At 40.6% G+C, this 24,657-nt stretch overlaps 1 protein-coding gene and 1 long non-coding RNA gene across 32 annotated transcripts in view; one reads left to right on the top strand and one right to left on the bottom strand.

Moving 5' to 3' along the window:
- The window catches only part of LOC137846646 (uncharacterized), a 130,393-nt gene that overhangs the window by 83,457 nt on the left and 22,279 nt on the right, over nucleotides 1-24,657 (top strand). The window lies entirely within an intron of this gene.
- The window catches only part of DLG2 (discs large MAGUK scaffold protein 2), a 1,027,768-nt gene continuing 1,020,830 nt past the window's right edge, over nucleotides 17,720-24,657 (bottom strand). For all 31 annotated transcript variants that reach the window (XM_068660895.1, XM_068661489.1, XM_068661116.1 and 28 more), the window contains 2 exons: nucleotides 23,968-24,059; nucleotides 17,720-22,919 (listed from right to left, as the gene is read on the bottom strand). In XM_068660895.1, coding sequence (XP_068516996.1) covers nucleotides 22,813-22,919; nucleotides 23,968-24,059 — 199 coding nt within the window. In that variant the 3' untranslated portion in view covers nucleotides 17,720-22,812. The remainder of the gene's footprint in view (nucleotides 22,920-23,967; nucleotides 24,060-24,657) is intronic.

Here is a 24,657-nt window from a genome sequence, read left to right on the forward strand (position 1 = left end):
AAAGGTTCTCATCTTTCAGCTGATATGTGAGAGGTGTCCTCCTTTGGTCAATACTGTTTAAATACATGAAGCATTCTCCAGGTGTACTGTATAGGTAAAGATTCTCAGAGGGTCACTTGTTTCTTTGAGATGTTACAGAGTTTGGGTGGGAGGTTCCTGCTTGTTCCTAGACTTGTTTAGGTGTTTAATGAGTGCTGCAGTTGACACAAGGGTGCCATTGGATTTGTAAGTGCTGAAAAGTTTTAGGGGACCCTGGACAGCAGTCAGACTGAATAGTGCTGTTGGATCTAGGCAATAAATTCCACCTGAATTTTGGAAACCAAGGCAGATGGTCTGAATACCACTCAGTTTTCCCAGTCTTTACTCATACAGCAAAATTAAAGCAGTATGATGGCAATCCAGGGCCATCACTATAGCTAATCCTGTTGCAAATAAAAGCACAGAATTGCTAGCCAGCTGAGGAAAGTGATTGTCCTGCTCTGTTCTGCGCTGATGCAGCCTCACAAGTACTGTGTGAAGTACTGTGTGTACTGCACCACAGTATAAGAAGGCCATAAAATGATTAGAGAGTGTCCAAAGGAGGGCTACAAAGATAGGGAAAGGCCTAGAGGGGAAGATGTATGAGGGGCGGCTGAGGTCCCTTGGTTTGTTCAGCCTAGAGCAGAGCAGGACAAGGGGAGGCCTCATGGCGGCCTGCAGCTCCCTCACGAGGGGAGTGGAGGGGCAGGCGCTGAGCTCTGCTCTCTGGGGACAGAGACAGGACCTGAGGGAACGGCATGGAGCTGGGACAGGGGTGGGTCAGGCTGGCTGTTAAGAAAAGGTTCTTCACTGGTTGGGCACTAGTTGGACAGGCTCCCCAGGGCAGTTGTCATGGCACTGAGCGTACTGGAGTTTAAGAGGTGTTTGAACAGTGCTCTCAGATGTAGGGTCTGATTTTTGGGTGGTCCTGTGTGGAGCCAGGAGTTGGCCTCGATGATCCTTGTGAATTCCATATGTCTAACAGAAGATTTCCATAATGCAATTTGTCCATTGCCTTTTGTCCTGTCATTCTTTGTCTCTTAGAAGAGTCTGGATTCATTGTGTATACATTTTTCTACTAGCTAGCTGTAGATCTGTAAGAAAAGTGATTACTTCTTCTGAGTAATTTGAAAAATATTGGACTTTGCTGACCCTAAGGCATTTTTTTTTTAGTGGTATGGAAGAGTAATGATTTTTTTTTTAGTGGTACTGAAGAGTATCTTCTGACAGTATGCTTCTGTTTTCTTATGAACCTTTTATTTCTGCAAGGAAATACTATTTAAGGAAATGTCCTTGTACAAGAGGTTGACAAGCAATTCTGCTTAATGTCACCTACTTTTCACTTTTCATCTGCAAACTGAAGGTTGAAAACTGAGTTGTCATTCTGAGCTCATGAGAAGCTGAGAGGAGCAAGAGATGGCTTTACCACCCACCTGTGAGAGGCATTGTAGAGCTCTCTGGGTGAAATCTTTGCCATACAAAAGTTAAAAGGAGACTTCTGCCCTTACATTTCTTGTGGAAGAGTAGGAACTACATGGCTGCTCTGCCTATCTGTGCATTGTAGGATCTCATCCATGATACCAGTGGGAATGCCGTACCATGAATACCTGGAAAGAGATCCCTGAACTTGTAGGTGGCAGAAAAAGTGAAGAAACATGATGGATTTCTACAAGTGATGGCTCTTTAATGACCCCTGCACTGGGACTGCACACTGCTATTGTGTTGGTGGGTCCTCTGCATTTCCAGCAACTTGTTCCTGAGACTGAGGGGAGACCTCATTAATGTATATATATATATCTGAGGGGAGGGTGTCGAGAGGATGGAGCTGGTCTCTTTTCAGCTGTGTCCAGTGACGGGACAAGAGTCAATGGGCACAAACTAAATCACAGGAGGTTCTGGCTGAATATGAGGGGGCACTTCTTTACTGTGAGGGAGACAGGATTAGATGGTTTCCTTAACTTCCGTTTTCCTCGACACTAGATCTTTGGTTGAATTACTGCAAACCTCTTACATGTTTGATTACAGTTGACCTATACTAAGCATTGTGGTGAATTAATTTTTAATTAGGTGCATTAACTGAGCATCCAAACCCCTATCCCCTCCCAAAGCTGCACTGTAGGACACATTGGGTAACAGAGAACTAGCTTGGCCCTCACGCTTCTCTGGAGCTACTGATTTCTCTTGAGAGAAATTCAGGTCACAAAGGTGAACAATAGGGAATGAAAGGTCACAAAAGTGACAATGCAGTGCATTCCCTATTGTTCTTCAGTTTGGGAGCGTTCTTGGGCCCCAGGCTTGCTTTGAAAGCAATGAAGCTCAGTTTGCACATTAGGTCTGAACTGGACTTGCTTTGGAAGAGGCAAGCTTTGCCCTTACTCCTCATGCCATACAGTTTATCCTCTAACTGGTAAGAAGTTATTTTATTCATAACACCAAACAAAGATACTGAGCTAGGGATGCAATTATTTTTGATTTAAATAAGGTCCAGTCTTTAATCTCTATGCTGGTTTATGCATGTTGTTAAGTCTGAATTGTGAGATCAAAAAATGGCATATGGATTCTGAGTAGGTAAAAAATGTGTCCCAGACATATCACCTTTATCACTGAGCCTTTTAAATTATGCTGGAGGTAAATGAGGAGCTACTCCCTGACAGCCAGTGGAATCATAACTAAGTAAATGCACTGGACGAGACCAGTGGACAGAGTCTTAACTTATTATTGCTCATGTCACTTTCAGAAACTTTTTTTTTTCTCAGTTGCTCTAGGCAGCTTTTTTTTTTCTTTCTTGTTATAGTAAAAAGAAATTTCACCAATTCTTACACATTTTTTTTTTAATTTTTAGCCTGCCTCTAAAAAACTGTAACATAGTGTCCTGTTTTCAGAGAGGAGGAGATGAAAATGATCAGTAAGGATCAGAGTTCAAGCAAACCTCATCATTCTCCTAGTCCATCCTCCAGGAAGAGAGTTCTTCTCTGATGCATTTTCTATGACTTTATCCAGTCCAATTTTTCAATAAATCAAATGACTGATCTTCTACAACATTAATCTGGAAACTAATCCATGGTCCAAAGAAACTCACTATACAGCTGAAATTTCCTCTTTGCTGCCCCTTGATATACTAGTATCAATTTCCTGCTTTGTAGGAGCACAGCAGCATGGGTTTGATCAGTGATGTACTGGTAGGGAGTGCTGTGGGATCAGCAGGTGCCCTACCAGACTTTGAGGACTTATGAGTAAAAAGGAGAAATAGATAGCTGCAGATCTGTGGTTAACATGTCAACAGAATTTACTAGTCATTTCTGCCTGAGTATATTATATTGGGACTGCATTTACACAGTGTGGAGAGGTAGTTCGGAAACATGCAGACAAAGAAAACAACAGTAATCCAGACAGTTTTCATACATCTTTTCCCTCTCAGTGAGAGATAACACCCCCACAGGCAGTGCATTAACATTATCATTTCTATAACAGCAGTGCCTCCTGGCCCCAGTGGAGATCATGGCCTCATCTGCTTGGAGCTATGGAAACATATACTTAAGGTCTATCTTTATTTCACAGTGTTTGTGCACTTATAAGAAAACTAGAGATATGAGCAAGTTCAGTGTCGCTATCTTCATTTTATGCAGTGTAGAAAGAGGAAACAAAGAACAGAAATGTTAACAAGTGGACTCAAACTCTCTAAAATCCATCTTGGGACTAGAATACAACTGGACTGATGGCCATACATTGTTAGTGATGAAGAACAGGGGTCAGGGGGAGATGTGTGAGTCACTAATAGCTTCAAAAATAAGATCAATGACATTACATTAATGTTACAAAATTTTACTTATGAGAGAAAGGCTTTAAAAATCAGACAGTGCAGTATGAAATGACAGAAGTCAGGTTTAAAAACAAAAATGTCACACTGCATTACTTGTGTTTTTTTTTTTTTTTTTTTTTTTTTTACACTTAAGTGTAATCAGCACGATGTTGAAATGAGAGTCACAAATATTTGAAAGGACTTCTATAAAGGATCAGTGTCTCCTGAACATGAAGAAAAATTACAGAATCTTTATCTAGAGAAACCAGCTTACAGAGTTCTCCCCTTTTTCCAGTTATGGCTATTTGCTCATCTCACGATTTGTTTTCCACTGATGAGACAGCAATCAATAGAAATTACAGCACCTGCTGACACAGATGATTAATATTGGAAAATAGTTGTAACCTTTCTGTTGAATGCTTCTGGCAGGATAAAACACAAGCATTGATTGCTGCTGGTTATACCCATGTTCCTGCAACAGTCCTGCAAGCCTCATCTTATTGACTGAGAAAGCATATTATATTATGTGTTCAATTATATTAATAAATCAACAGGGACACTGTCACTATCTCAGAATATTGTGGGATAAAAATTATAACCCAGTCCTCCTCCCATGGAAGTAAGTATATATGTTTTTTTCTGGGATAGCCTGGAGATATTCTCATGCCTTGCTGTCCCTCAAATTGTCTGGTTTCAAAGTGTCTGAGAGGTTGAGGGGGTCTGTCTCTGTTCCTGGAGAGATGATGGCAGTTTGTAGGCACTTCATTTCCCAGGCTAGACCAGCTGTCCTGTAGCCCACGTTTTACTAAGTATCTCCTGCTCCACTGATTATATCAGTCTCTACAGTGCTTTGGATAATGGAAGCTGAACTGATTCCTAAAGACAAAAGTGACATTTTTGGAGGGAGTTTGTCCCTTTTCCTTACCCTGTTTCCTTGTCCCACGCTTCATCACTCCGAGGCTGCAGCCTGCAGCACACCATACATGCTAGACATGCTCCTCTTGCATGCTTGTTTCCAAATCCATGAAAAGTTGTGGCCCTGGGGGCTGTCTGCAACATGCTCTGAGAATTGAGTGCAGAAACGGTCTTGACCATGCAGTCATCCTCCTGAAGGGCACCCATGGAGGGGCTGTTTGGAATTTGTATGAACCTCTGCTTTGTCTGCCCTACTCACCAGCTGTCAGGAACAGCAGCATCCACTGCCCTTCCAAGGCTAGAAGCCATTGGACTTGTACACAGAATGTACTCTTGTCTTCCCTCGGTTCAATGCAGCAACCAAAAATGGATGTGAGGGACAAAGTATAGAACTGACATGGGCCAGTGTGCCTCTGGACATCTAGCTAGAAAGCTGAGAGCAAGTGACACATGTCATCTGCCAATCTAAATGTACATGACTCTCATGAAGTCTTCAATAAGGACATTCAAAAAGGAAGAAAAAATAATCAGTAGCTTTTTGGTGGTAGAGCTATATTACAGCCTCCCACCAGTTTTAGTGTTTTTTGTTTGATTGTTTTTTGGTTTGTTTGTTTTCATTTTCCTTGTTGTGTATTTTCCTTACGGAAAACAAAATATATTTTTTTACAATGAAATAGCAGGAAATTTTCACTCAACCCTACACAAATACTTCCGAGATCTCATATTTTTTATTCTGCTCTGCACCCCAAAATATACAGACTGCGTATTTGCTTGGTGCCTGTGTCCCTGCAAGTTCACTTTCAGACATGTTAATCTGTTTAATAACTCATCTAATGTCAGTGACTGGCTGTTCAGATTAGATTTTTACTTTCTACAGCCACTCCACACACTTACTGAGGTGATTCCCTCTGCTCATACTGATCGGAAGAGTTTACCAGCAACTAGATTAGCTTGCATATGCTTTTGCTCAGATTTGTTGATATTTTAAGGACAGAATATTTCAAGGGCAGACTTTTCTCAGCTTTTTGGATGATTCTCATATGAAAACAAAAAATGCTACATCTGGTGAGAGTTAATTATATTTCAAATCTGTTGCAACTGATTTGGCTTGGCCTATAAATACTAAGTAGAACGTGTTCAGTGTTTGAAGACTGAGACTATACTTCTGTGCAAGTTAGTTTTGTAAGTTAATGGCTCCATGGAGGGATAACAAGTGAGCTTTTGACAACCAGAAACCCCCTGTTGTGTGTTGGATAAATGCCTGGATAGAACTGAGACCAAAAGCAACTCAGGGCTAGATGTACTAAAGGGCATAGTACTGGGAAGTGGTTTTGCATACAGAGCAGGGGAAGGTAAGAAGTCACTGTTCCTCCTTATCCAGTATTGCCTTACACAGCTGAGAATTTTAATCAAGGCCCAGGCCTTCTGAATAAACCCCAAATCATTTTGTTTTTCCTTTTGTCTACACCTGTTATCAATCTCTGTCATCATCTCTCAAACACGAATTTCCTGTTAGAGGTAGGATGATTTTACCATCCATAAATTCCAGATGGGGAGTCTGTGACCTGGAAAGAAGCCAGAAGAAAACAAAGCCTTTCTGAATTTCAGTCCATCCCCTGCCTAACAAGATTAAAGGTTTAGCTGTGCTCCTAGCCTTTGGCAGCCTAGAGCGGAGGCAGGTGTGGCAGGCTCTTTCAATAGCAACAGAGATCTATGGTGGAAAAAAACATTCAGTGACATCCAGAGGCAAGAAATGGTTGCCAAAACAGCCAAAAAAGATATAAGGCATCATCCTCTGGTATCAGGTAAATTTTCTGAGGCAAAGAAAAACAAAAATAAAGGCAACAACCCAAATTACTTGTATATTATTCTCAGTCATCACAAGTACAGGAAGCACGATGTTAACTCACTTTGAAACTAACCAAATAAACCTAAGAAATCATGAGTTAAGGTCACCAATATAAGATCTTGGTCATCTTTGTAGGCCATCACCAATACCTATTAGTGCCCTGTATTTTGTGGTGAAACAACAGTGATGGAGAGATGCAGAACCAGACCTGGGCAAGCCAGATCAGTGCTTACCTACTCCTTGACCTTAGGCACCTCAGTTGATTTAATAATTTAATGTGGTGTGGTCATTGAAGAGTCTATTGGCAGATAAAGTCAACTTCCAGAGAGGTAAATCACAACATGCCCATGGATTGTTACTGTCTGTGTGACCTCAACAGACAAAGAAGAAATAACTGCAAAGGCTGAGAAAATTTGTATGCTAATGTCTTTATGAAGTGAAAATATTTCCAAAACAGTGGTACTCATGAAGACCCACAAAACCCTTCCCTGACCCTGTATATTTTTGGCAGTCATCACTGACAAAGTCGGTACATGCTATATTTCCTGCAGGACATAATTATATCTTTGCCAAAAAGATGGGTTGAAACAGGAGTTGGACTGCAAAGACAACTAGTCCTTGAGATGCTATAAGCTGTTGAGGTCACTGGGGAATGAAGCTACTGAGCATTTGGTATTGACTTTGTGAAAACTCCCAGTAAGAGATATTCTGTCACACAAAGAAGTCCACTGGTACTAGGAAAACAACAGACCAGGAATGTCTGGTGGCTTGCATGAATTTGAGGATCTAAAGTTACAAGGACACTTATATCAGTATAAAAACTGCAAGAAAATGTCTTTCAGGATCAGGTTACAGATGTATATTGTGACCTATTCTTAAATTTTTAATTATTTTTCTCCCCATGGAGGTATTAGGTTTTTAGAGACTTTACTAAGTAGGCAGCCTTTGTGAGGATAATGTTATTCAAATGAGATTTGCCAGGCTGCAAGGAATATTAAAAATTCATGCAAACACAGAAACCAAGAAGATTATTTGTATAAGTTGACTTAAGATTGCTGGTTATTTACATATAGATATAGTGTATTTTTCTCATCCTGACTAGATGCTTCCTCTTCCCCCTTAATTCTTTGGCCAAGAATTTTCAAAATTTGTGAATGAGAGAGTTTACAATTAGCTCTGAAGTCCTACACAGGTAGGAAAACACAGGTCTAGTGGATGTTTCTAATCTTCTGAAGGACATGGAGAGAAAGGAACATTTAGTAGAGGTCAGTTCCACTTCCTTTATAATTAAATCTAATTGGAAATTAAGGAAGAGAGGTGTCTTTTCTTGCCATGCTAAAAGAACAGACACAACACATTAGACTCAGCTTGCAGTTCAGCCCCAAAGAGAATCTTCCATTGGTCATCTGTAGATGATCTTTTTTTTTTTTTTTTCTTATTTTTCCTTTTCCTTTTCCTTTTCCTTTTCCTTTTCCTTTTCCTTTTCCTTTTCCTTTTCCTTTTCCTTTTCCTTTTCCTTTTCTTTTTCCTTTTTTTTCCCAGTGATATTTTTGTATATGTTGGCTGAAGCAGGGGATTGGATGCTTTTGGTGAATTCCACCAAGTTCTGGCCAGTTATTCTATAAAAAATAAAAATAAAAAATGTTTTGAATATGTGCCATAGATTTGGGGTATAGCCATTAATTTTGGATGCTCACATTCATTGGCGTATCTGCATCCAGAGGTGGAGCTCCTCATCACTTGAAGAGCATCTAAAGCCTACCCCAACTTCTAGATCTTTGAAAGAAAAGCAAGGAAAAGAGAAACACCAGAAATATTACTTCAAATTGCCCAGCCAACACGAGCCCATGAGAGAGGGCTGGAAAGGTCCTTTTCTTCTGCCTGGTGGACTTTAGACATCACTTTTTGGACTGGAACATTTGGAATTCTGGACTGATAAGCAAAAATGGTATTGTCTTTAAAATAATAGTTTATTTAAAAAATAATAATAATAATATATATATATATATATATATATATATTTAGCATCACAACTAGAACTCTATCCACTTTTAGTCTTACATTTCCTGGATGAACTTAAATGAACTTTCAATTTGCCCACAGCTCTGGCACTAATGTGTCACTGATGGGGAGCAGTAAGTGACAGAAGAGATAACCTGAATGCAGTCAAGACCACATTTTGCTAGCTAAAAATATAATTGACACTTTTTATTATTAGTTGAAGAACTCAACAGCTTAAAAATATGTGATACGTAAACATAACTTTTTTATTACATTCCCAAGCTTAAAAAGCAGCTTGCTGGGCAATTTTTGGCAGATAAGTACATAAACTTACTATTTCACTTGCAAACCAAGTGAGAAACGTTAAAAGTGCACTGTTGTAAGAAAATCAAATGTAGACTAAGCTTCACTTGATCTCTGATGAAAAATGGCACTTTATATTTCAACAGATCTTTATTTTGCTAGATTTTTTATGCCTGTCATCTTCATTTTTATTTCTTTTTCAAAACGTCTTGCTGACATTTTATAAGACTTTTTTTTCCAGCTTCTGAAAGCCCATCAGCATCTCTCACACTTTCATAGTCTACAGGGCTTGGCTGACAGTACTGCCATTATGTTGTTCTTTACATTCTTCTATCAGTCTTTTTGTACAGAAAAATGCTGAGATCAAATATTATGGTACTGTCCCCTGATGACCTTAGATGACAAAGTCAAAATAAGATTTTTTCAGAGGTCTTCTCAATCATTTTTTGTTATGCATGATGACCGTAATGGAAGAATGAAAAAAGACAGGCAAGAAGTCATGCCTGGATTCCTTGTGAGAAGTTAGATTTGCTTGTGTTAAAGGTGTTATGCAAGTGTAGATGGTTTTGCTCACAGTCTTTAAATTAGTGGTTTTAAGTCAGATAGGGAGAGTCCCACAGCTTATTTTTGCTGAGTAGGGAGAAACACCTCTCACTTGTAAGAAATAGTGCTTTCTGCTACATTCAGAGTCAGTGATGCAGTCATGCTATACATGAAGAGTATCAGTCTTCTCTACACATCAAGTTTTGGTGCCAGGTTTTCCTATGGGTTACACTCCAAACTGACCGACTTAGGAGTAAGCTCATTCTCCACTGCAGTCCTTTCCTTTTCTGACCATGCTTGTTTCTACCAAAGTATTTTTTCTCCCACTTATTTTGCTATTAATCTCCCCTTCACCTGCCTGCTGTTTTCTGTGCTGTCATTCACTCTGCATACCTTACAGTCCTCTTGGGCCATCACCATGGATAGCTAGTTTCTTTCAGCCCCTTTGTTTCATCACCTTAAATCTGTTTTTTCTACAATGTGAAACTTTTTTGTCTAAACATTTGTCTAAACCATCCTGTCTTCCTTTATTTCTAGTTCTTCAGCGTTTACTGTGTTCTGGTATAAATACAAGTTGCTTGAAAACAACTTTTTCGTGATCATTAATTAGTAAATTAGTAAAAAAGTAATTAGTAAAAAAGACCTTCAATAAATTTGGGAAAAAGGAAGGTTTTGGGATGCTTGGTATTTCTCAGGTATACTTACAGCTCACTTTTCAAATGCACATTACCATTTGGGCAAAGTCTCTAGTTCCTGCGCTATAACACATTTGTCATTTATTTCCTACTTTCACTGTTGGATGGGAATTGATCTGTGTAAGTGTATGATATGGTGTATGATATGGTCTCTTACTAATGGCTCACAAATCTCTTTCTCTGTCAAGTGAATGCCCATATCACATAATGAACTTCATACTTGACTCTGGAAACTTCTCAGGGGTCTGGGTAGAGCTCATCATACTGTCTGGAACAAACTTTTTTTTTTTCCATTAGGTGCTGTGCTTATCTAAGACAAACTTAAGACAAACTAAGAGCAAAAGACAGTTTATTATTTTATTTCTTTTAATGTTAAAAAGAAAAAGAAAAAAAAAAAAAAAGAAAAAAAGGAACCCTAGCTGACATGGACTTGTGGTCTGTCTGTGAGCAATGATTTATTCTGAGCCCTAAATGTCAAAATATGTGTCATTTTTTGACTGTCACTTTTGGGGCATTTATCTCTTCATGAAAAGTTCAACCACATTCAACTTTCCCTCTCTTTTTGGCATGCAGCTAAAACCATGAAATTTCAAACTGGAGAGAAAGTCTTTCTTTTTGTTGTTATTATTGTTTTTGTTGTTATTATTATTGTTATTATGATCACGATTGTAATTATTTCTGTCTGTGTATTTGACATTTGTCCCAGGAGCAGCAGAGTCAATAGCCAGTGATACAATGCTGTAAGTGACTAGGAAGGCATGGATTTAGGATAACTCTCTTTGCAGCCCTGATGATGTCATCAAGTCAGCTTTTCATGGCTACACCAATTCTTCAGCTTTTTTTTTTTTCCCTTCAGTATTTTTGCTCTCATCCCCACCAAACAGGACATCTCTAGGGCAGCAAGTTTTTTAATATAACAATGACCCACAGTGCTGCTGTAAGCCCATAGACCGATGGAAATATCATAAAATGCTTAGAAGTGTGTGAGAGCACATCCACCTCTCTATTTTGAGGTGAAGGTAGGTCTTGACATTGTTAGAAATAGCAGAGGTGATTGGCACATTGTCCTGGCCAAATTCCAGCATGGCTGTAACTGAATGCATTAAAGTAGTGCCTGTAATGCTTCACTCGTGAAATGGAGGATGACATTTTCAAAGAACTTGAAGCCTACAAGCTCGAGAGTGCTGGGATAGGGCAAAATAAGGCAGGTTGTAGTGACACTTTTTCTCTTCTTCTTTCCTCCAGTTTTCATAACATTGTCTGGTGCCTGAATTTATAACATATACAGAACTTGATGGTGTGCAGATATTACCTATCACCTCTGCATTCTGTTTTCTCTGACAGAAAATGGTGCTGTCACCACTCTGGAGTCACTGCTTGTGGCGACAGCAAACATTGCTTGCAGGTGCTGTGAGCTGTATGTCTAGCAGTGTCTGAGAGCAAGTCAGGCTGAAGAGACTGGCTGACCCATTGAGTGAAGAAGCCCTTGAACCAGACGCAAGCATCCCAGCAGCCCTGCAGAGGGAGCCAAGTGTGGTAAATCCATAAGGGAGGCTTTGTAGCATCTCGTATTCGTACCCAGAGGGGTTTTCTGGTTGCCATGCTTGCTTCCCACCAGTTCATTAGCCAACTGCACACTAAAGTATGAAGAAAACACAGAGTATTTTTTCTATTTTGAAAGAGGATGGAGAGGAAGAGTAACCAAAGCACCTTAATTTCTCTCTCATTCTACAGTTTCAATGCTTTTCTTCATTTTTTCCTGAAGTAGAAGAAAATACTGTCCTAAAGGAATAATGCTCTTTCCTCAGTTCTAGCTGCTGATGTCACTTAGGATAATGTCCTTAGTCTCTGTGACTGTTGGCTTCACAGCCCCTTTTCTCCCTGTTTCTAATAGGGCTCCCTATTTCCACCGTCTTCTTCTATTTGCCTCAGCGCCAGGTTGTCTCCTTATACCCCTTTTACCCCTACACAAGCACAGATATTTATTATGGCCTTTGCAGTGAAGCATCACTCTCCTGTCATTTATTTATCTATTTATTTATTGTTCCCTGTCTGCACTTCTTGCACCTCCAGCTAAAACAAAACAAAACAAAACAAAACAAAAAAAAAAACAAAACAACAACAAAAAACGCAATAAAGGCTGTGGTTTAAATCACTTCTTGCCTACGCTGTCCTAGCACAACAGAGATCATGCTGGGATACTGCAAGGTACCATTACTACTTCTCAGCACCGTGGGCACACATAATACATAGGTGAAATCCCCACTCACATACCAAATAGACAGCAAGAGCCACCGAGGGCAAATATAAATCTTTGTCTATGGGACAAAATGTTTTTCTGTGGGAAGCTTGGGAAGACTCTGCTCTAGCTGCTATTAAGAGAGTTGATCCCTGAACAACCAGCACCTCCAGCACCCCAATGGCTTTGCTCCAGCCAAGGTGGTAAACCCTCCATAAGATACCTGTACCTACACATGTGCTTTCCATTTGTTTTCTAAAAGCTTACCAGGCAGGCTTGGCAGTCTAGAGGGACAATAGCTTCACTGCATTGAATTTCAAGATAGCTATGTACAAAACCTATTGTATACATTTCCTGCCCTGGGCTGGGCTGTAATGGGTACATGTTCAAGTACCTACGTAAAGGACATCAAAGAACTGAGCTGTAAAAATTTACCTCGTGAGAGTTGAAATGAGTCAGAGTTTCTGGACTGGTGATTTGTAGGTGCTCACGGTCCAGGTAGGGAAATGTGGCACTGCTGCCCTTAAAGCTGAAATATTCTGGCTGTTTAGGTTAGGTGTTTGTGTCACTGGATGCTTTTGTCCATCAGGCTGGAGGCACAAGAGCTCCTCATGGCTACACGTTGGCTCTGTATCACTAAAGGATTCACACTGAGCCCTGTGCATTATTAACCAAAGGCTGCTGGCAAGGAGGTTTTTAACCTGCTTACCAGAGGCAGGTATCTCCTGGTGCATGTTACTGACCCTTTAAAGTATTTGTCATGTAGTGGCTCAGGGGTGATACTGCCATCCAAACCCTGTCTCCAAGTCTCCTGTGCTGCAATTGCTCCGGCGGCATCAATGCCCCTCTGCCCCCATGGTGTAGGCCATGGTCTCTCTGGGCCTGCTCTGGTCCCTTCAAGCTCTCTTGTGGCTTCAGCTCTTTTGGAACTTGTATGCTGTGGGAACTGATGAAAAGCTGTTCTGGAATGATCATCTGTGTGTGCTTGTGTCTCCCTCCTTGGAGATCTTCAAAAGCTGCCTGGACGTGGGCCTGGGCAGCCTCCTCTGGGTGTTCCTGCTTGAGCAGGGGTTGGACCAGATGGACCCAGAGGTTTCTTCCACCTGCAGCCATTCTGTGGTTCTCTGTGCGCGTGTGCATGTGTGTGCACGTATGCATGTGTGTGCACATAGGGAAGAGCAAACCCGCAGATATTTATCATGGTTGGCAGAGCTGGCCTAAGATGATGGCTTTGGGACACCTAAATGGATGGACTTTTCAGAAAGCATTTGTGAGCAGTAAAACTGTGCCTTGTCTGGGTGGCTTACTCTCAGGCAAAAGAAGAGGAAAGCAATATTCTGAGACTGTGCTCACTAAGTAGGGAAAAGCCCTGTAGATTCCCAACTCCAAGACAATTGGCAGAAGGAACATGTCCAACTAAACCAGCTTAGGTGCTCACCTGAGCTTAGTTCATGGTGGGACTGAATTTGGAATGGAGAGGGGGTGGTAGTCTCCTCAACTATAGCAGATGGATAAGTAAGGTCTAAGGGCCCAGACAGAGCTGGTGGAGAGGTTTGGTGCAGGGAAGGTCTCATATTATTCAGGCCCTGATTCACTCCATTAACCAACAGAGTTACAGATGAAGCCTGAAGGGTCTCTGAGTACAAGGTTATGTAGGGTGACTACACATTCCTAGGCATTAAAGAACCTGAAATACACCACTAGGGAGCAGGCAAGTGGTAATGCATAGCCCTGTGAAAGAAGACAATTCTTAATGGAGCCTTGGCTCATGGAGAGAAATCCCCATTGATCACATATTTCTGCCCTAAATTCTCCCCATCCCAAATTCACTTACCTCACTTCCATACACTGCAGCCATGCCCCAAACCCAGTCCCACCATGGACTAAGCTGGTTTAGTTGGAAGCGCTCCTTCTGCCAATTGCCTTGGAGTTGGGGATTAGAAGGGCTTTTCTCTTCTTAATGGGCACAGCCTCAGAATATTGCTTTCCTTCTCATTTGGTGTCATTAAAATACAACAATGTGGTTGCCATTGAAAAAAAAAAAAAGACTCTGGATACACTGCCTGTGAGATTATATTGTAAACTAATAAGCCTGCTTACCTACAGCAAATGCTAGCCCTATTAAGGAAGGATTACATGTAGATTAGGAGTCAAAAGCTTAGAAAACATGTCTCTAATATTTTACTAGAGGTGTATTGCCATTGATCAGCAACTGAATCCCAGCAGATCACATCAAAGCAGGCAGAATACAGCCAATAAATACACCACTCGAGGAAGAAACAGAGTGCTTTCCTGCACACTGCAAAGCCTTTCTGAGACCCCTGTTGCATATAGGTGATGACAGGAGTTTAAGGCGAACATCTGCCATCAGACCCTTGAGATTTGTTCTTTGAGCCATCAGGTTGACAACATTCAAAACACTTTCTGTTAAAAAAGGGGAGAAAGACATGAGTGTTTGACATAGATTTGATACTCTTAGTACTTAAGCATAGTGATAACTGTGACATTTTAGCCTCATGCTTTGACTTTCAAGATAATGAACAGCCCTTTGACCAGCTGTTACTGCATATGGCACCATGGCAACTGCCTTTCTTAGGAAAAAGGGAAAAGAAGACAAGAAGGTCTTAAAAGAATGTGTTTCATTGCTGCCCGTCATTATTTGTTACAGACCTTCATTCCTACTGTGGCAGGCAGAGGTCAGAGGTGCCACTGGTGAGATTTTGCTGCAGGCTGGGTCTTCACATGACCAGCTGTAAGAGGTGGATTTAACTCTGGGTTCCTAGCATCTTTCTGCTTGTCTTGCATGTTTAAAACCCACCCCAGAACTCTGCAGCTTAAGGACATCTGCAAATCACAGTTTACAGCTGTTTCCCTATTGCATTTCTAGACTCTACTGCAAGGCAGCATCAGGAAAATAGTGTGTGGAAGTGAAACAACAATAGGCTTAGGTTTAAACTTCTTTACCTTCTGTATTTAGCAGAGCAAGCCTCCAAATTCAGGTTTTTTGTTTAGCCTGGGACTTCAGCTAATGAGCTAGTGTACTGTAGGGACAAGCTAGGGTATTGCTTTTCTGCTGATGTTGTAACAGCCTTATTACTATTATGCTAACAATGTATTAGACCTAATTCATTTTCCCTAGTTGCTACCACCTGCTACTGCTTAGAGGGAGGGCTAATGAGCAGTTGACAGTAATTAATGAGCTTCTGCAACAAGCATTTCAATTTCCTCACTGAATAAAATTAGATTTCTCTTGTGGGCACGGTGCTCTGCCTCCTTGGGACATCAAGCACCATTAACACCCTAGTGTGTCAGGGACAAAACATATCCATCAGCAAGTGTTTGTAGTGGTTGGTACTACCCAGAACAGCCCTTCTTCACAGAGCAGGGGAGCTCTGTTCTGGACCCCAGCTTTTCAAACAGGTCTAGACACCAGGTCAGACATGGAAGTTTCAGTGGTGCCCAGCCAGCCAACCCAGTCCCTGCTCTGCAGCTGTGGAATAGTCTCTGCAATGGGACTGTAGATGAGTCCTGCTGTGGCAGGGCTATTACAGTAACTATACCTGTACTCTCCAAGATTTTTTATAATAAAGATTGCTGAGTGGCTTGACGATGGGGAAGAATGCTTGATAAGTGCCCAGAGATTTAAGTAATGAAGCCCCATTTTCCTGCTCTCCCACAGGTGACACAGGGATCCAGCTGTCATTCTCTTGGTGTGTGTCGACTGTAAAGTAATACATTTATAGTGAATTGAATAATTGCTTATCCTAAGAAGGCACTTAAACTCCTTTGAAAACCGTTGAAGTGACTTTCCAAAGATCAACTAGGCACTTGGTTGTTTCTGTACATAGAAATACGGCTCATCTGCTTTGTGACTCTGGTCCCAAATAATTTTTCAAATTGGGACATCATGTCTTTGAAGCCATGGGGGCATGACTGGAAAAATGAGCCCAGATACGTGGCTGGATATGTGAAATGACCATTAAAAGGCAGTGGGACAAGTGAGAGAAGGAGCCCATTCAGAACATGCCACATGCCTGGCTGAGGCAACAGGCTGGCAAGCTTTGCCACTGCTGTCACAGCTTGTCTAGGTTCTGCAATTGTAAGTATTTCCTGTTTCCCAGGCATTTTACAAAATTTGTTTTCCAAGTTTCTCTCTCTCTCTCTCTTTTTTTTTTTTTTTTTTTCCCAAATGTAGTCTGGGGAATTAGTTCAGATTTGCCCAGAGACAGGGTGAAGAAGAAAGTACTTTAAGAGAGGCTGCTCTGTAATGAAGAGCCCACCTACAGACTGCTTTGTACAGCACTGCTCAGGAAAGCAACTTCACTTTGTTGCTGCCTGTTGGAGCAGTAACTTACTGCTGTGAAAAATCTCTCAGTAAACAGTTTTTTTTTTTTTTTTTAAAGTTATGCTCATCTGCATATGAATGTGAACTGTTGTTTGGCTTCTCTCCCTCTTCTGAATCTATTCGAGAACTCTAAAGCTTCACAATGAATGTTTAGATGATTAACCATCCTTGTGATTATGCACGTAAAGCTCCATGGACAGAATTTTTCTCCCTGTAGTGTCAGTTCTGGCTCCCAGAGCCATATGGAAGCTCTGTGGTCCTCTGCAGACTGAATTTAGTACAGGCTGTGTCTCAAAAGCAGTGTCCCTGTTGTGTTTCTGTCTCTGCTGAAAATTGACAATGTTCATGTGACCTCCCCAGAGCCCACAAGACATCTGCAAAGACTTTCTTGGGATGGCCAACAGCCAAGGCTCTTGGGCTGTTGGGATCCCATAGCACAACTGAAGTTTATGCTCTACTAAACTGCTTGCAAGCATGTGACTATTACAATACTTAGCCCAATGGCTGTAGTGTCAGAAACATGGAAAAAAAGTCCTTAATTAAAAGAAAAAAATCTGATAATTATTTGTCAAGATGTTAATGTTACCCAATATACAGCAAAAAAGTGATGTGGAGACACTGCCAGTAGCTCACCAGAGCGAATCTTCTTTGTGGTAACTGTCACATTACTGTGAAGTCAAAGAGGAAAAAGTACAAGAAATAAAAGTTTCTTTATCCTCGGTTGTTCTTGAAATCACCATCCCACTTCCAGATTTGTCTGTCTTGTGTGACAGATGTGATCGGGTCTCAAGACATATTAAGAGCATATTCATTCTTTTTTACTATTCTGCTTTAAGGAAAAAAGACAAATTATGCCTTGTGAAGAAGCCATTTGCTATAAAGTGTAAAAATGCTTTAATATTAATATTTTATAATAAAATTCATGACATATTTATAAACACTCTATCAAGCATTTACAACTGAACCACAGCTGAGAGCTTGGACTGGAATAAATAAGCAAGGACACAGTTAGTATGAAATATACATCTTGAATTTTATAATTGTGTGTGCTTTATTCTTTACACAAATGGAATGGATGCGCAGAGTATTTACACATAACAGGAGTGTAAGCTGGACAGGGTATTTTGTAAACTCCAGTTCAGATTCTGAGTACCCCACACTACAGCTGGACTGAGAAACATCCTGCCAAAGAGACACGCATTGGCCAGCATGCCAGATGGAGTGGCCTGCTGCGTGCAGGCTGTTGCACTCAGAAATTCGGGCCGACCGATTCAAATTTAGGAACACAAATCCAGAAATGGAAAGATTGCTATCCCACTAAGAGCCAACAGTGTTGTCTTTTTATTAATATTATTATTATTTTATATTTTTTCCAAAGATCTTGCCTAGGATACTGGCTACTGCCCATCCTCAGGAATGCTCTTTGACACCAGAACAAGGTACCTGGGCTGTAGGTCAGGGCCAGAAGTGTAAGCTGGTAACGCAGGGTGAGGGACGATGGCTCACATCTCAGACTCCTCACCCTACAGATTCTTGAAAGGGCCAGCGGGGTTCCTATTGCTCTTGGTGAGATGACAGTGGTGCTGAAGCCTTCTGAAAATCTGGCCATAGCGTTTGGCCCATGAGGTGTCTTCACATTTGGTAATTTCACTGCACCTACCTCCAAGGGATCTTGGTCCAGAACTTAGCCCTCTAGGTAATGATGTATTAATGTAATATAGACATTAATAATGGTGGAAAGTGCTGAGCTGCTGTTAATAACGCGGCCCTGGTGCTTTACAGTAGTGCTAAAAGGTTGACATAATGAAGAGGATGGATGTGTAAATTCAGGTGGTGTAAATGGGATGGACTCCACTGAAATTGGTGGAGTGACCATGATTTCCACCAGCTGAGGATCTAGGCTAGCTGTGTGTTGAAAAGGTTTTAGCTGTTATTTGCTGTCAGCTTTATTCTGATTTGTGCCCTAAAATATCCTGCAAGGGAACAGTCAATTTGTTTTTACATAATGACAACCTCATTCTTACCTCTGAGCTAATTGACAAGATGTCTTATTTTTAATGGAACAGGAAAACACATTTATTTCACCAAAGCATGGGCCTGAGCACATGAATGCAGTTGCACAGTGAACCGCATGCATAACATGGCAGACAAAATGTTCAAGAGAAGAAATGCTGAGATTAAAAGCTATGAACATAAAAGACCACTTTTCTGTGAATATGGCAGATATTATGGCTTTAAATCTGCAGCTTGAAAAGAAAATGGAAACTTTTGTGCATTAACACTGTTTTCCCTACAAATATCCTCATATGTTGTCACTCACTGAATCCTCTGGTCAGGGATATAATTTGAAAAAAGAAAAAGAAAATAAGGAGAAACCCAAAGCAAAAATACAATTTGACTGACTGCTGATGAGCTAGTAACAGTGATGGTGTAACACCAAAAATTTCTCCATAGAAAACAAATGTAAATAGGTAGGTGGATGTTGTATAGCTAGGACACTGTTGCTGGCTCATAGTGGTTATTAGCCCAGGTTCAATGCCACTCTCCAGGATGAGGATTTGAAATTTCAGTGCAACGGAGAGATTTCTTATCCTTGACTTTCACAGGGTGATTCCTAGGACCCTATCCACACCAGAGCATCAAACCATGCTAGCTACAAACACAGTTACATCACAGAATATTAATCTAGAAACAGCCTTTACTACCAAAGAAATTACAAAGCGCTAGCATGGACAGGGTACCTCTGTAGGAAGGGGAATTAAGCAAGAAAGAGGCTCTTTCACTGGTTCATGGTCAGACCGTTAGACCAACAAAGAGAGCCTTTTCACTGAGCCCTGTTAGCAAGCTCTCAATGAGTCAGTGCATGGAAGATGCTCTGTGGCAAGGAGAAATAAATTGGTTGTAATATTGCACATCTGCACAAAGCTAGCAAGATGCCATTGTGATCATTCATGGGTGGACAAAAACTGTGATAATTTTGGTTCTGCTTAGACCCTATGGTGCTACACACTGTGCCAGAACATGAGAAATAGCACCAGGGGTGTGATCTGGCACTTTTCCTAAAGGGTCCAGCATTTGCATTTGTCTCATGTTTAGACACTCGTTAGTCTTTTACATGGACAGAAAAGGAAACTGATTACTCTAAGCTGTGTTAGCATCAATACGATCTCAGGTGCCAATTGCTGTGGGTTGTGATTTTGGACTTTTTTTTTTTTTTTTTTTTGCACCAGATGTAATTTTGCATGAATCTTGTGTTTCTCTTCCTCCTCCCACTACCACCCAGTATGATCTGAACAGCTGCAATGCAAAAATGAACTGCAGCTCTGAGGATGCTGAAACGTGAAACACAAACATCAACACACAAAACAAATGGGAGTACAAGTCCTAAGAGAAATAAGACTTCTTACTGCTTCTCTTGGTGAATTGTTTTTAAATATATATTTTATTAAAAAAAAAAAAAAAAAAAAAAGAAGTGCAATGGCAACTCTAAACTGGAAGCACAAACAACAGACAAGGAAAAATAAATAGTGTTACTACAGTAACCAAGGACTGATGGAAAAATTGATTGTACTCAGCCATAGTGTTACTGTTCACTGTAAAGCACAGCACATGACAAAGCAAAACAGTTACTAGAAGGATAGTGCCGTAAAAGGTTGCATGCTGAACTAAGAAACAAAGAAGCAGGTGTAATTGATTGCTTAAAAACAGAGCTGAAAATTAGAATGAAGTTCCTGCTTTAGGATACTTATTTATTTTTCAGGTCTGGTGGGCTATTTCCCAGCCTGGGGCAATAGTACTTTGCCAGCCTGGAATAATCCAAAGATCTGGGGACACTGTGGATTTCTGCAGAATTACCCAAAATCTAAGCTTTCATTCATTTTTATGTTATAAAAAAAGTTTCTAGCCCTTCTGGTTACAAAGCTCTTTTGGAGACTTAACTGAATCCCTTGTACATAAATCTGTGCTGGCCAGGCAAGAAAAATAGTTGTAAAAGAAGTGTGAACTTCTCAAAGTTACCATAGCAGGGCAGTATGTGAGGGGCCACCTCAGGGCCACTGAAATGCCCGCATTTTAACCCTGTCACCACTGGTGGCTATATTTCAAACATCCAGCTCATTGCACTCTCTGTGGAGGTTGGCTGGATATGCCTGTCAGCTTGACAGGGCGCAGAAATGTACGCTTCAAATGGACAAGTGACTGAGAAGTCTATTTAGCATTTGCCCTTAAAACGTCCTTAAACATTAGAGTTGCTGTAGCCACCAGCTAATAAGTATTGGACTCCTGCAGCATAGCAGGCAGGAGATGTGGGTTTACTATAAAACTTGGTCCAGCAGCAGCAAAGGCAATTCAGCTTACTGTCATTGTATCTCTTGCAGTTGTCCCCTTGTGTGTCAGAGTGAAGAACAGCATCAGTATACAAAAGAAGGGCAATGTGAAATGAGAAAAAAATACCTCCCTCTCCTCTTTCCCTGCACCCCAAACTGCGATTCCACAGACATTCCCCAAATCCCTCACAAATGACCATTGCCTCAGTTTTTGCTTTTAAGACCCTTGTTGACTGTGAAATGAATGAAGATACAAGTTAGTTGCTGACCTGCCTGCCTACAAAGAGAGGAAAGATCAAATACTTTTGATATTTCATTTAAAGAAACAGGAACAATCATAAAACATTTTCGGGTGAAGTGTTATAACTGCACTCAAGCACTGACATCTTGCTTCTGAAAAATCATCCATTTCAATTTAAAGATGCATTATCCTTTTGTGTTCAGAAAAGGTCCTGCAGGGCAGTCAGTTCAAGAGATCTTCCCACAGGAGCTCATCATGATTAAATAGAGGCAAGGGAGAGGATTAGATTGAGAGACAAACAATCTGACAACTGCAATTTATGGAATTATCTTGCTTGTCGTTAGTAATAGAGAATCTGTTACAGAAAAGGGATAATGCAACTTGATGGTCCTCTTTACATTTTACAGTCTCACAAGGGTGTAAATATTTAATCTTTCAATTAATTAATCTTTACAAAATATCTCACAAAAACATTTGTACCTATAGAAATTAGTTTCTATACATCAATATATTTTTATTTTTATAAATTATTCCATCTTTAAGTGCCTTCTATCAATATAAATGATAAAATAGACAATCAAAAATTTTAAAGCTTTTCCCAGTTGTATCCCTCCTTGTCAACATAGGTGCTGTGAATCCTCATACTTGTGTGTTTCTGCATGGGAATGGGTTTGTGTGCACATACGTGTGATGTGAAATGCTTCCATCCTCTCTCACCCCCAGACTCCGTTAAAATAAATTATATTGTTATTAGTTCCTGATGCAATAGTGTTTCCAAAGGGGAGAAAAGAAATGCTTGACTTGGTTTCAGAAATCAAAAGATGTGCATAGTTACCAAAGTAGAGGTGTACCAACTACAAATGTGCAATGACAAGCTTAGAATAGGATCCACCTCCCAGTCAAGTCAAAGACAGACCTACCAATGACTTCAGTAGGAAGTGGACCAAGTACTCTGAGATTGATTTTGCAAGGTGCATGTGGCCCTGATCTAGCAAAACACTTAAGCCCGTGCTTAGCTTTAAGCACATGAACAGTCCTACTGGAACTGATGGGACTGAACGGCATAGGGAAGGATCACAAGTGACTCCAAGTCAATGGACTACTCACATGTGTAGGAATTGGGGTCAAGTGCTGAGCGCCTTGCAGGATCAAGCCCTATATGAGGTTCAAGAGCTGGGAACTTCTCTTTAAAGCAATCAACACACTGAGCTCAGCCATTGAAATTGATCAAAATGTCCGCACGGGCACAGGAGGTGGCTAGCTCCCCTTGACAGAGGGTCTCCATGTCAAAAGTTTATACCTACAACTGGTGCTTTCAGCACACAACAGATTTGCTTTATATGGTAGAAGTCTTTTTGTTCCTACCCTTTGACCCATCAGTGTCCTTCATGGCTTCAAACACTTTGTGTTGTACATTCATCAAAATTCACATTGACTGCAAAGAACATAAATGCAACAAAAACAGGAAAGCCTCCAAATAGTATATTATGGTTTTCTTCTAAATATTCTCCCGTCGTAATCAGAGGTGCAGTGGCTAATTTATAATTTTTCCTTTGAAGGAATCCAGATGAAAGGCCCAGATTGTTCTTCAATTACAAGTTTGCATTGATTATATATATCTTCTAAGCTATCTCCTTGGACAATAGCTGTGGTAAGAAAACATATCAATACTTCTTTTAATTGACATATTCTACAGCATTCTTTGTCAGCAGATTTTCAGTGTACTTACAGATAGTTATGCAACTAATAGAAATAGCAGCCCTGTGATGCTTTGATTATGGAAAAGTCATACACCTTGCAGATGGCAACAAAGTTCAAAACAGTGGAACCTTCTCATGACAAAGACCCATCCCACTGCTTATAGTAAAGTCAATGAGCAAGGTTAATTTAGAGAACAAGTAGCTCTGTCCCATGAGGGCAGCGTGGTAGGTTCCTACTGTTTCAAGTCAAACTTAACATTTAATTTGATTTAGAAGCTAATGAGTAGCATCAGATTTACAGCCTGTTCTTTTCCTGACCTGGCTATAATAAAGTCACCTTTGCCTGCAAAATTTAATTAGATCAGGCCAAAAGTTACAGAAGATAAAGCAACTGCAACATAAAGCAATCTCTATACTCTTTAATTGCTTGTCCTCACAGCAGAAATCTGGAATTGCAGTTCAGATCATGTGCATTGTCAGCATATGCAAGCAGTGGGAGCTTCTGAGTGCTATCCACAAATACCAGTTGAGTGAGTATAGAGCTGCCTAATCCAGCCCAAAAGAAATGCTTCAGCCCAGAGGCCTTAAATCCTGCTCTTCTCCAGGTCAGGAAGAAGATGCCTTTCTCTTTCCCTTCCACGATCCATGTGGGTCCTTTCCAACTTGGGATATTCTAGTATTCTATGATTATATGATTGTCTTGAGGCAGTGAGGAATTCTGCCTTGGTATGTATGAATGCAATGACGCAACATTTTTACTCATTTCAGCAAAAGCACGTTTGGGGCAGGGAGGGAATAAAATTAATGCACAGCTATTCCTTCAGGGCATCAAACTGCCCTTGAATTTCACGGGAAACAATAGTCCCACTCTAACAGTCTTTACAGTGGCCACACTATACTAATATGCACTTTATTCCAGTGACAGAGCCTTTTGTAAGTTGTTTTGTAAGAAAAGACTACACCCTGGGAAACAACCATTTTTAATAAGACATACCTGTAAAATATTCTCCAAATTCTTGTTCTAATTTAATTGCTCGATCATAGGTTTTCTTGGCTTGCTCCTCCGTAAGACGTTTATTCATTTCCCTAGAAACAGAGAGGAAGTCATCAAGTTTAGATTCTTACTCAAAGAGTTTTCTAAAAGATACACTCAACTTAATTCAGAGATGGACTGAGGAATCAAGTGCTGAAACTGTTCCATCAGTTCATGAGCAGCTTCAGTAGTTTATACTTATAATCTCATTTTTATGTAGTATAAACCTACATGTCCAGATTTTACCTCTATTTCCCATTTCTCCCCTAGATTTTTATTTTGGGTTTACCACATCACATTCTCAAACAATATACAAGGCCTGGATTTGGTAACTGCTAACTGAAAGGGACATTTGGCATCAGGAACCCCTGGCTTAGTTTGGGAGCCAAGGAGGTCTCAAGGTCTGAGCACTTAAGGCACTTCTGCCTCCAGAGCTGAAGATCCTTCAGGAGCCTCCTTATTTCCCAGGCTCAAGGCTGCCTGTCTTGGCTGAATGAGGTTGTCCAAGCTGTTGAGGCTTGGACTTGAATCTGAGGCTTGACTGAAGCTGGGGTAGTTGAAGTGAAGAAATCATGAATAAAGGCAGGATTGCATGCAGTGAAAATCCTGAGTCTTTTAGAGAAAGCCTGGAGTCATTGTGAACCCTGTAGG

The sequence above is a fragment of the Anas acuta genome, chromosome 1, assembly GCF_963932015.1.
Source record: "Anas acuta chromosome 1, bAnaAcu1.1, whole genome shotgun sequence".
Taxonomy (NCBI): domain Eukaryota; kingdom Metazoa; phylum Chordata; class Aves; order Anseriformes; family Anatidae; genus Anas; species Anas acuta.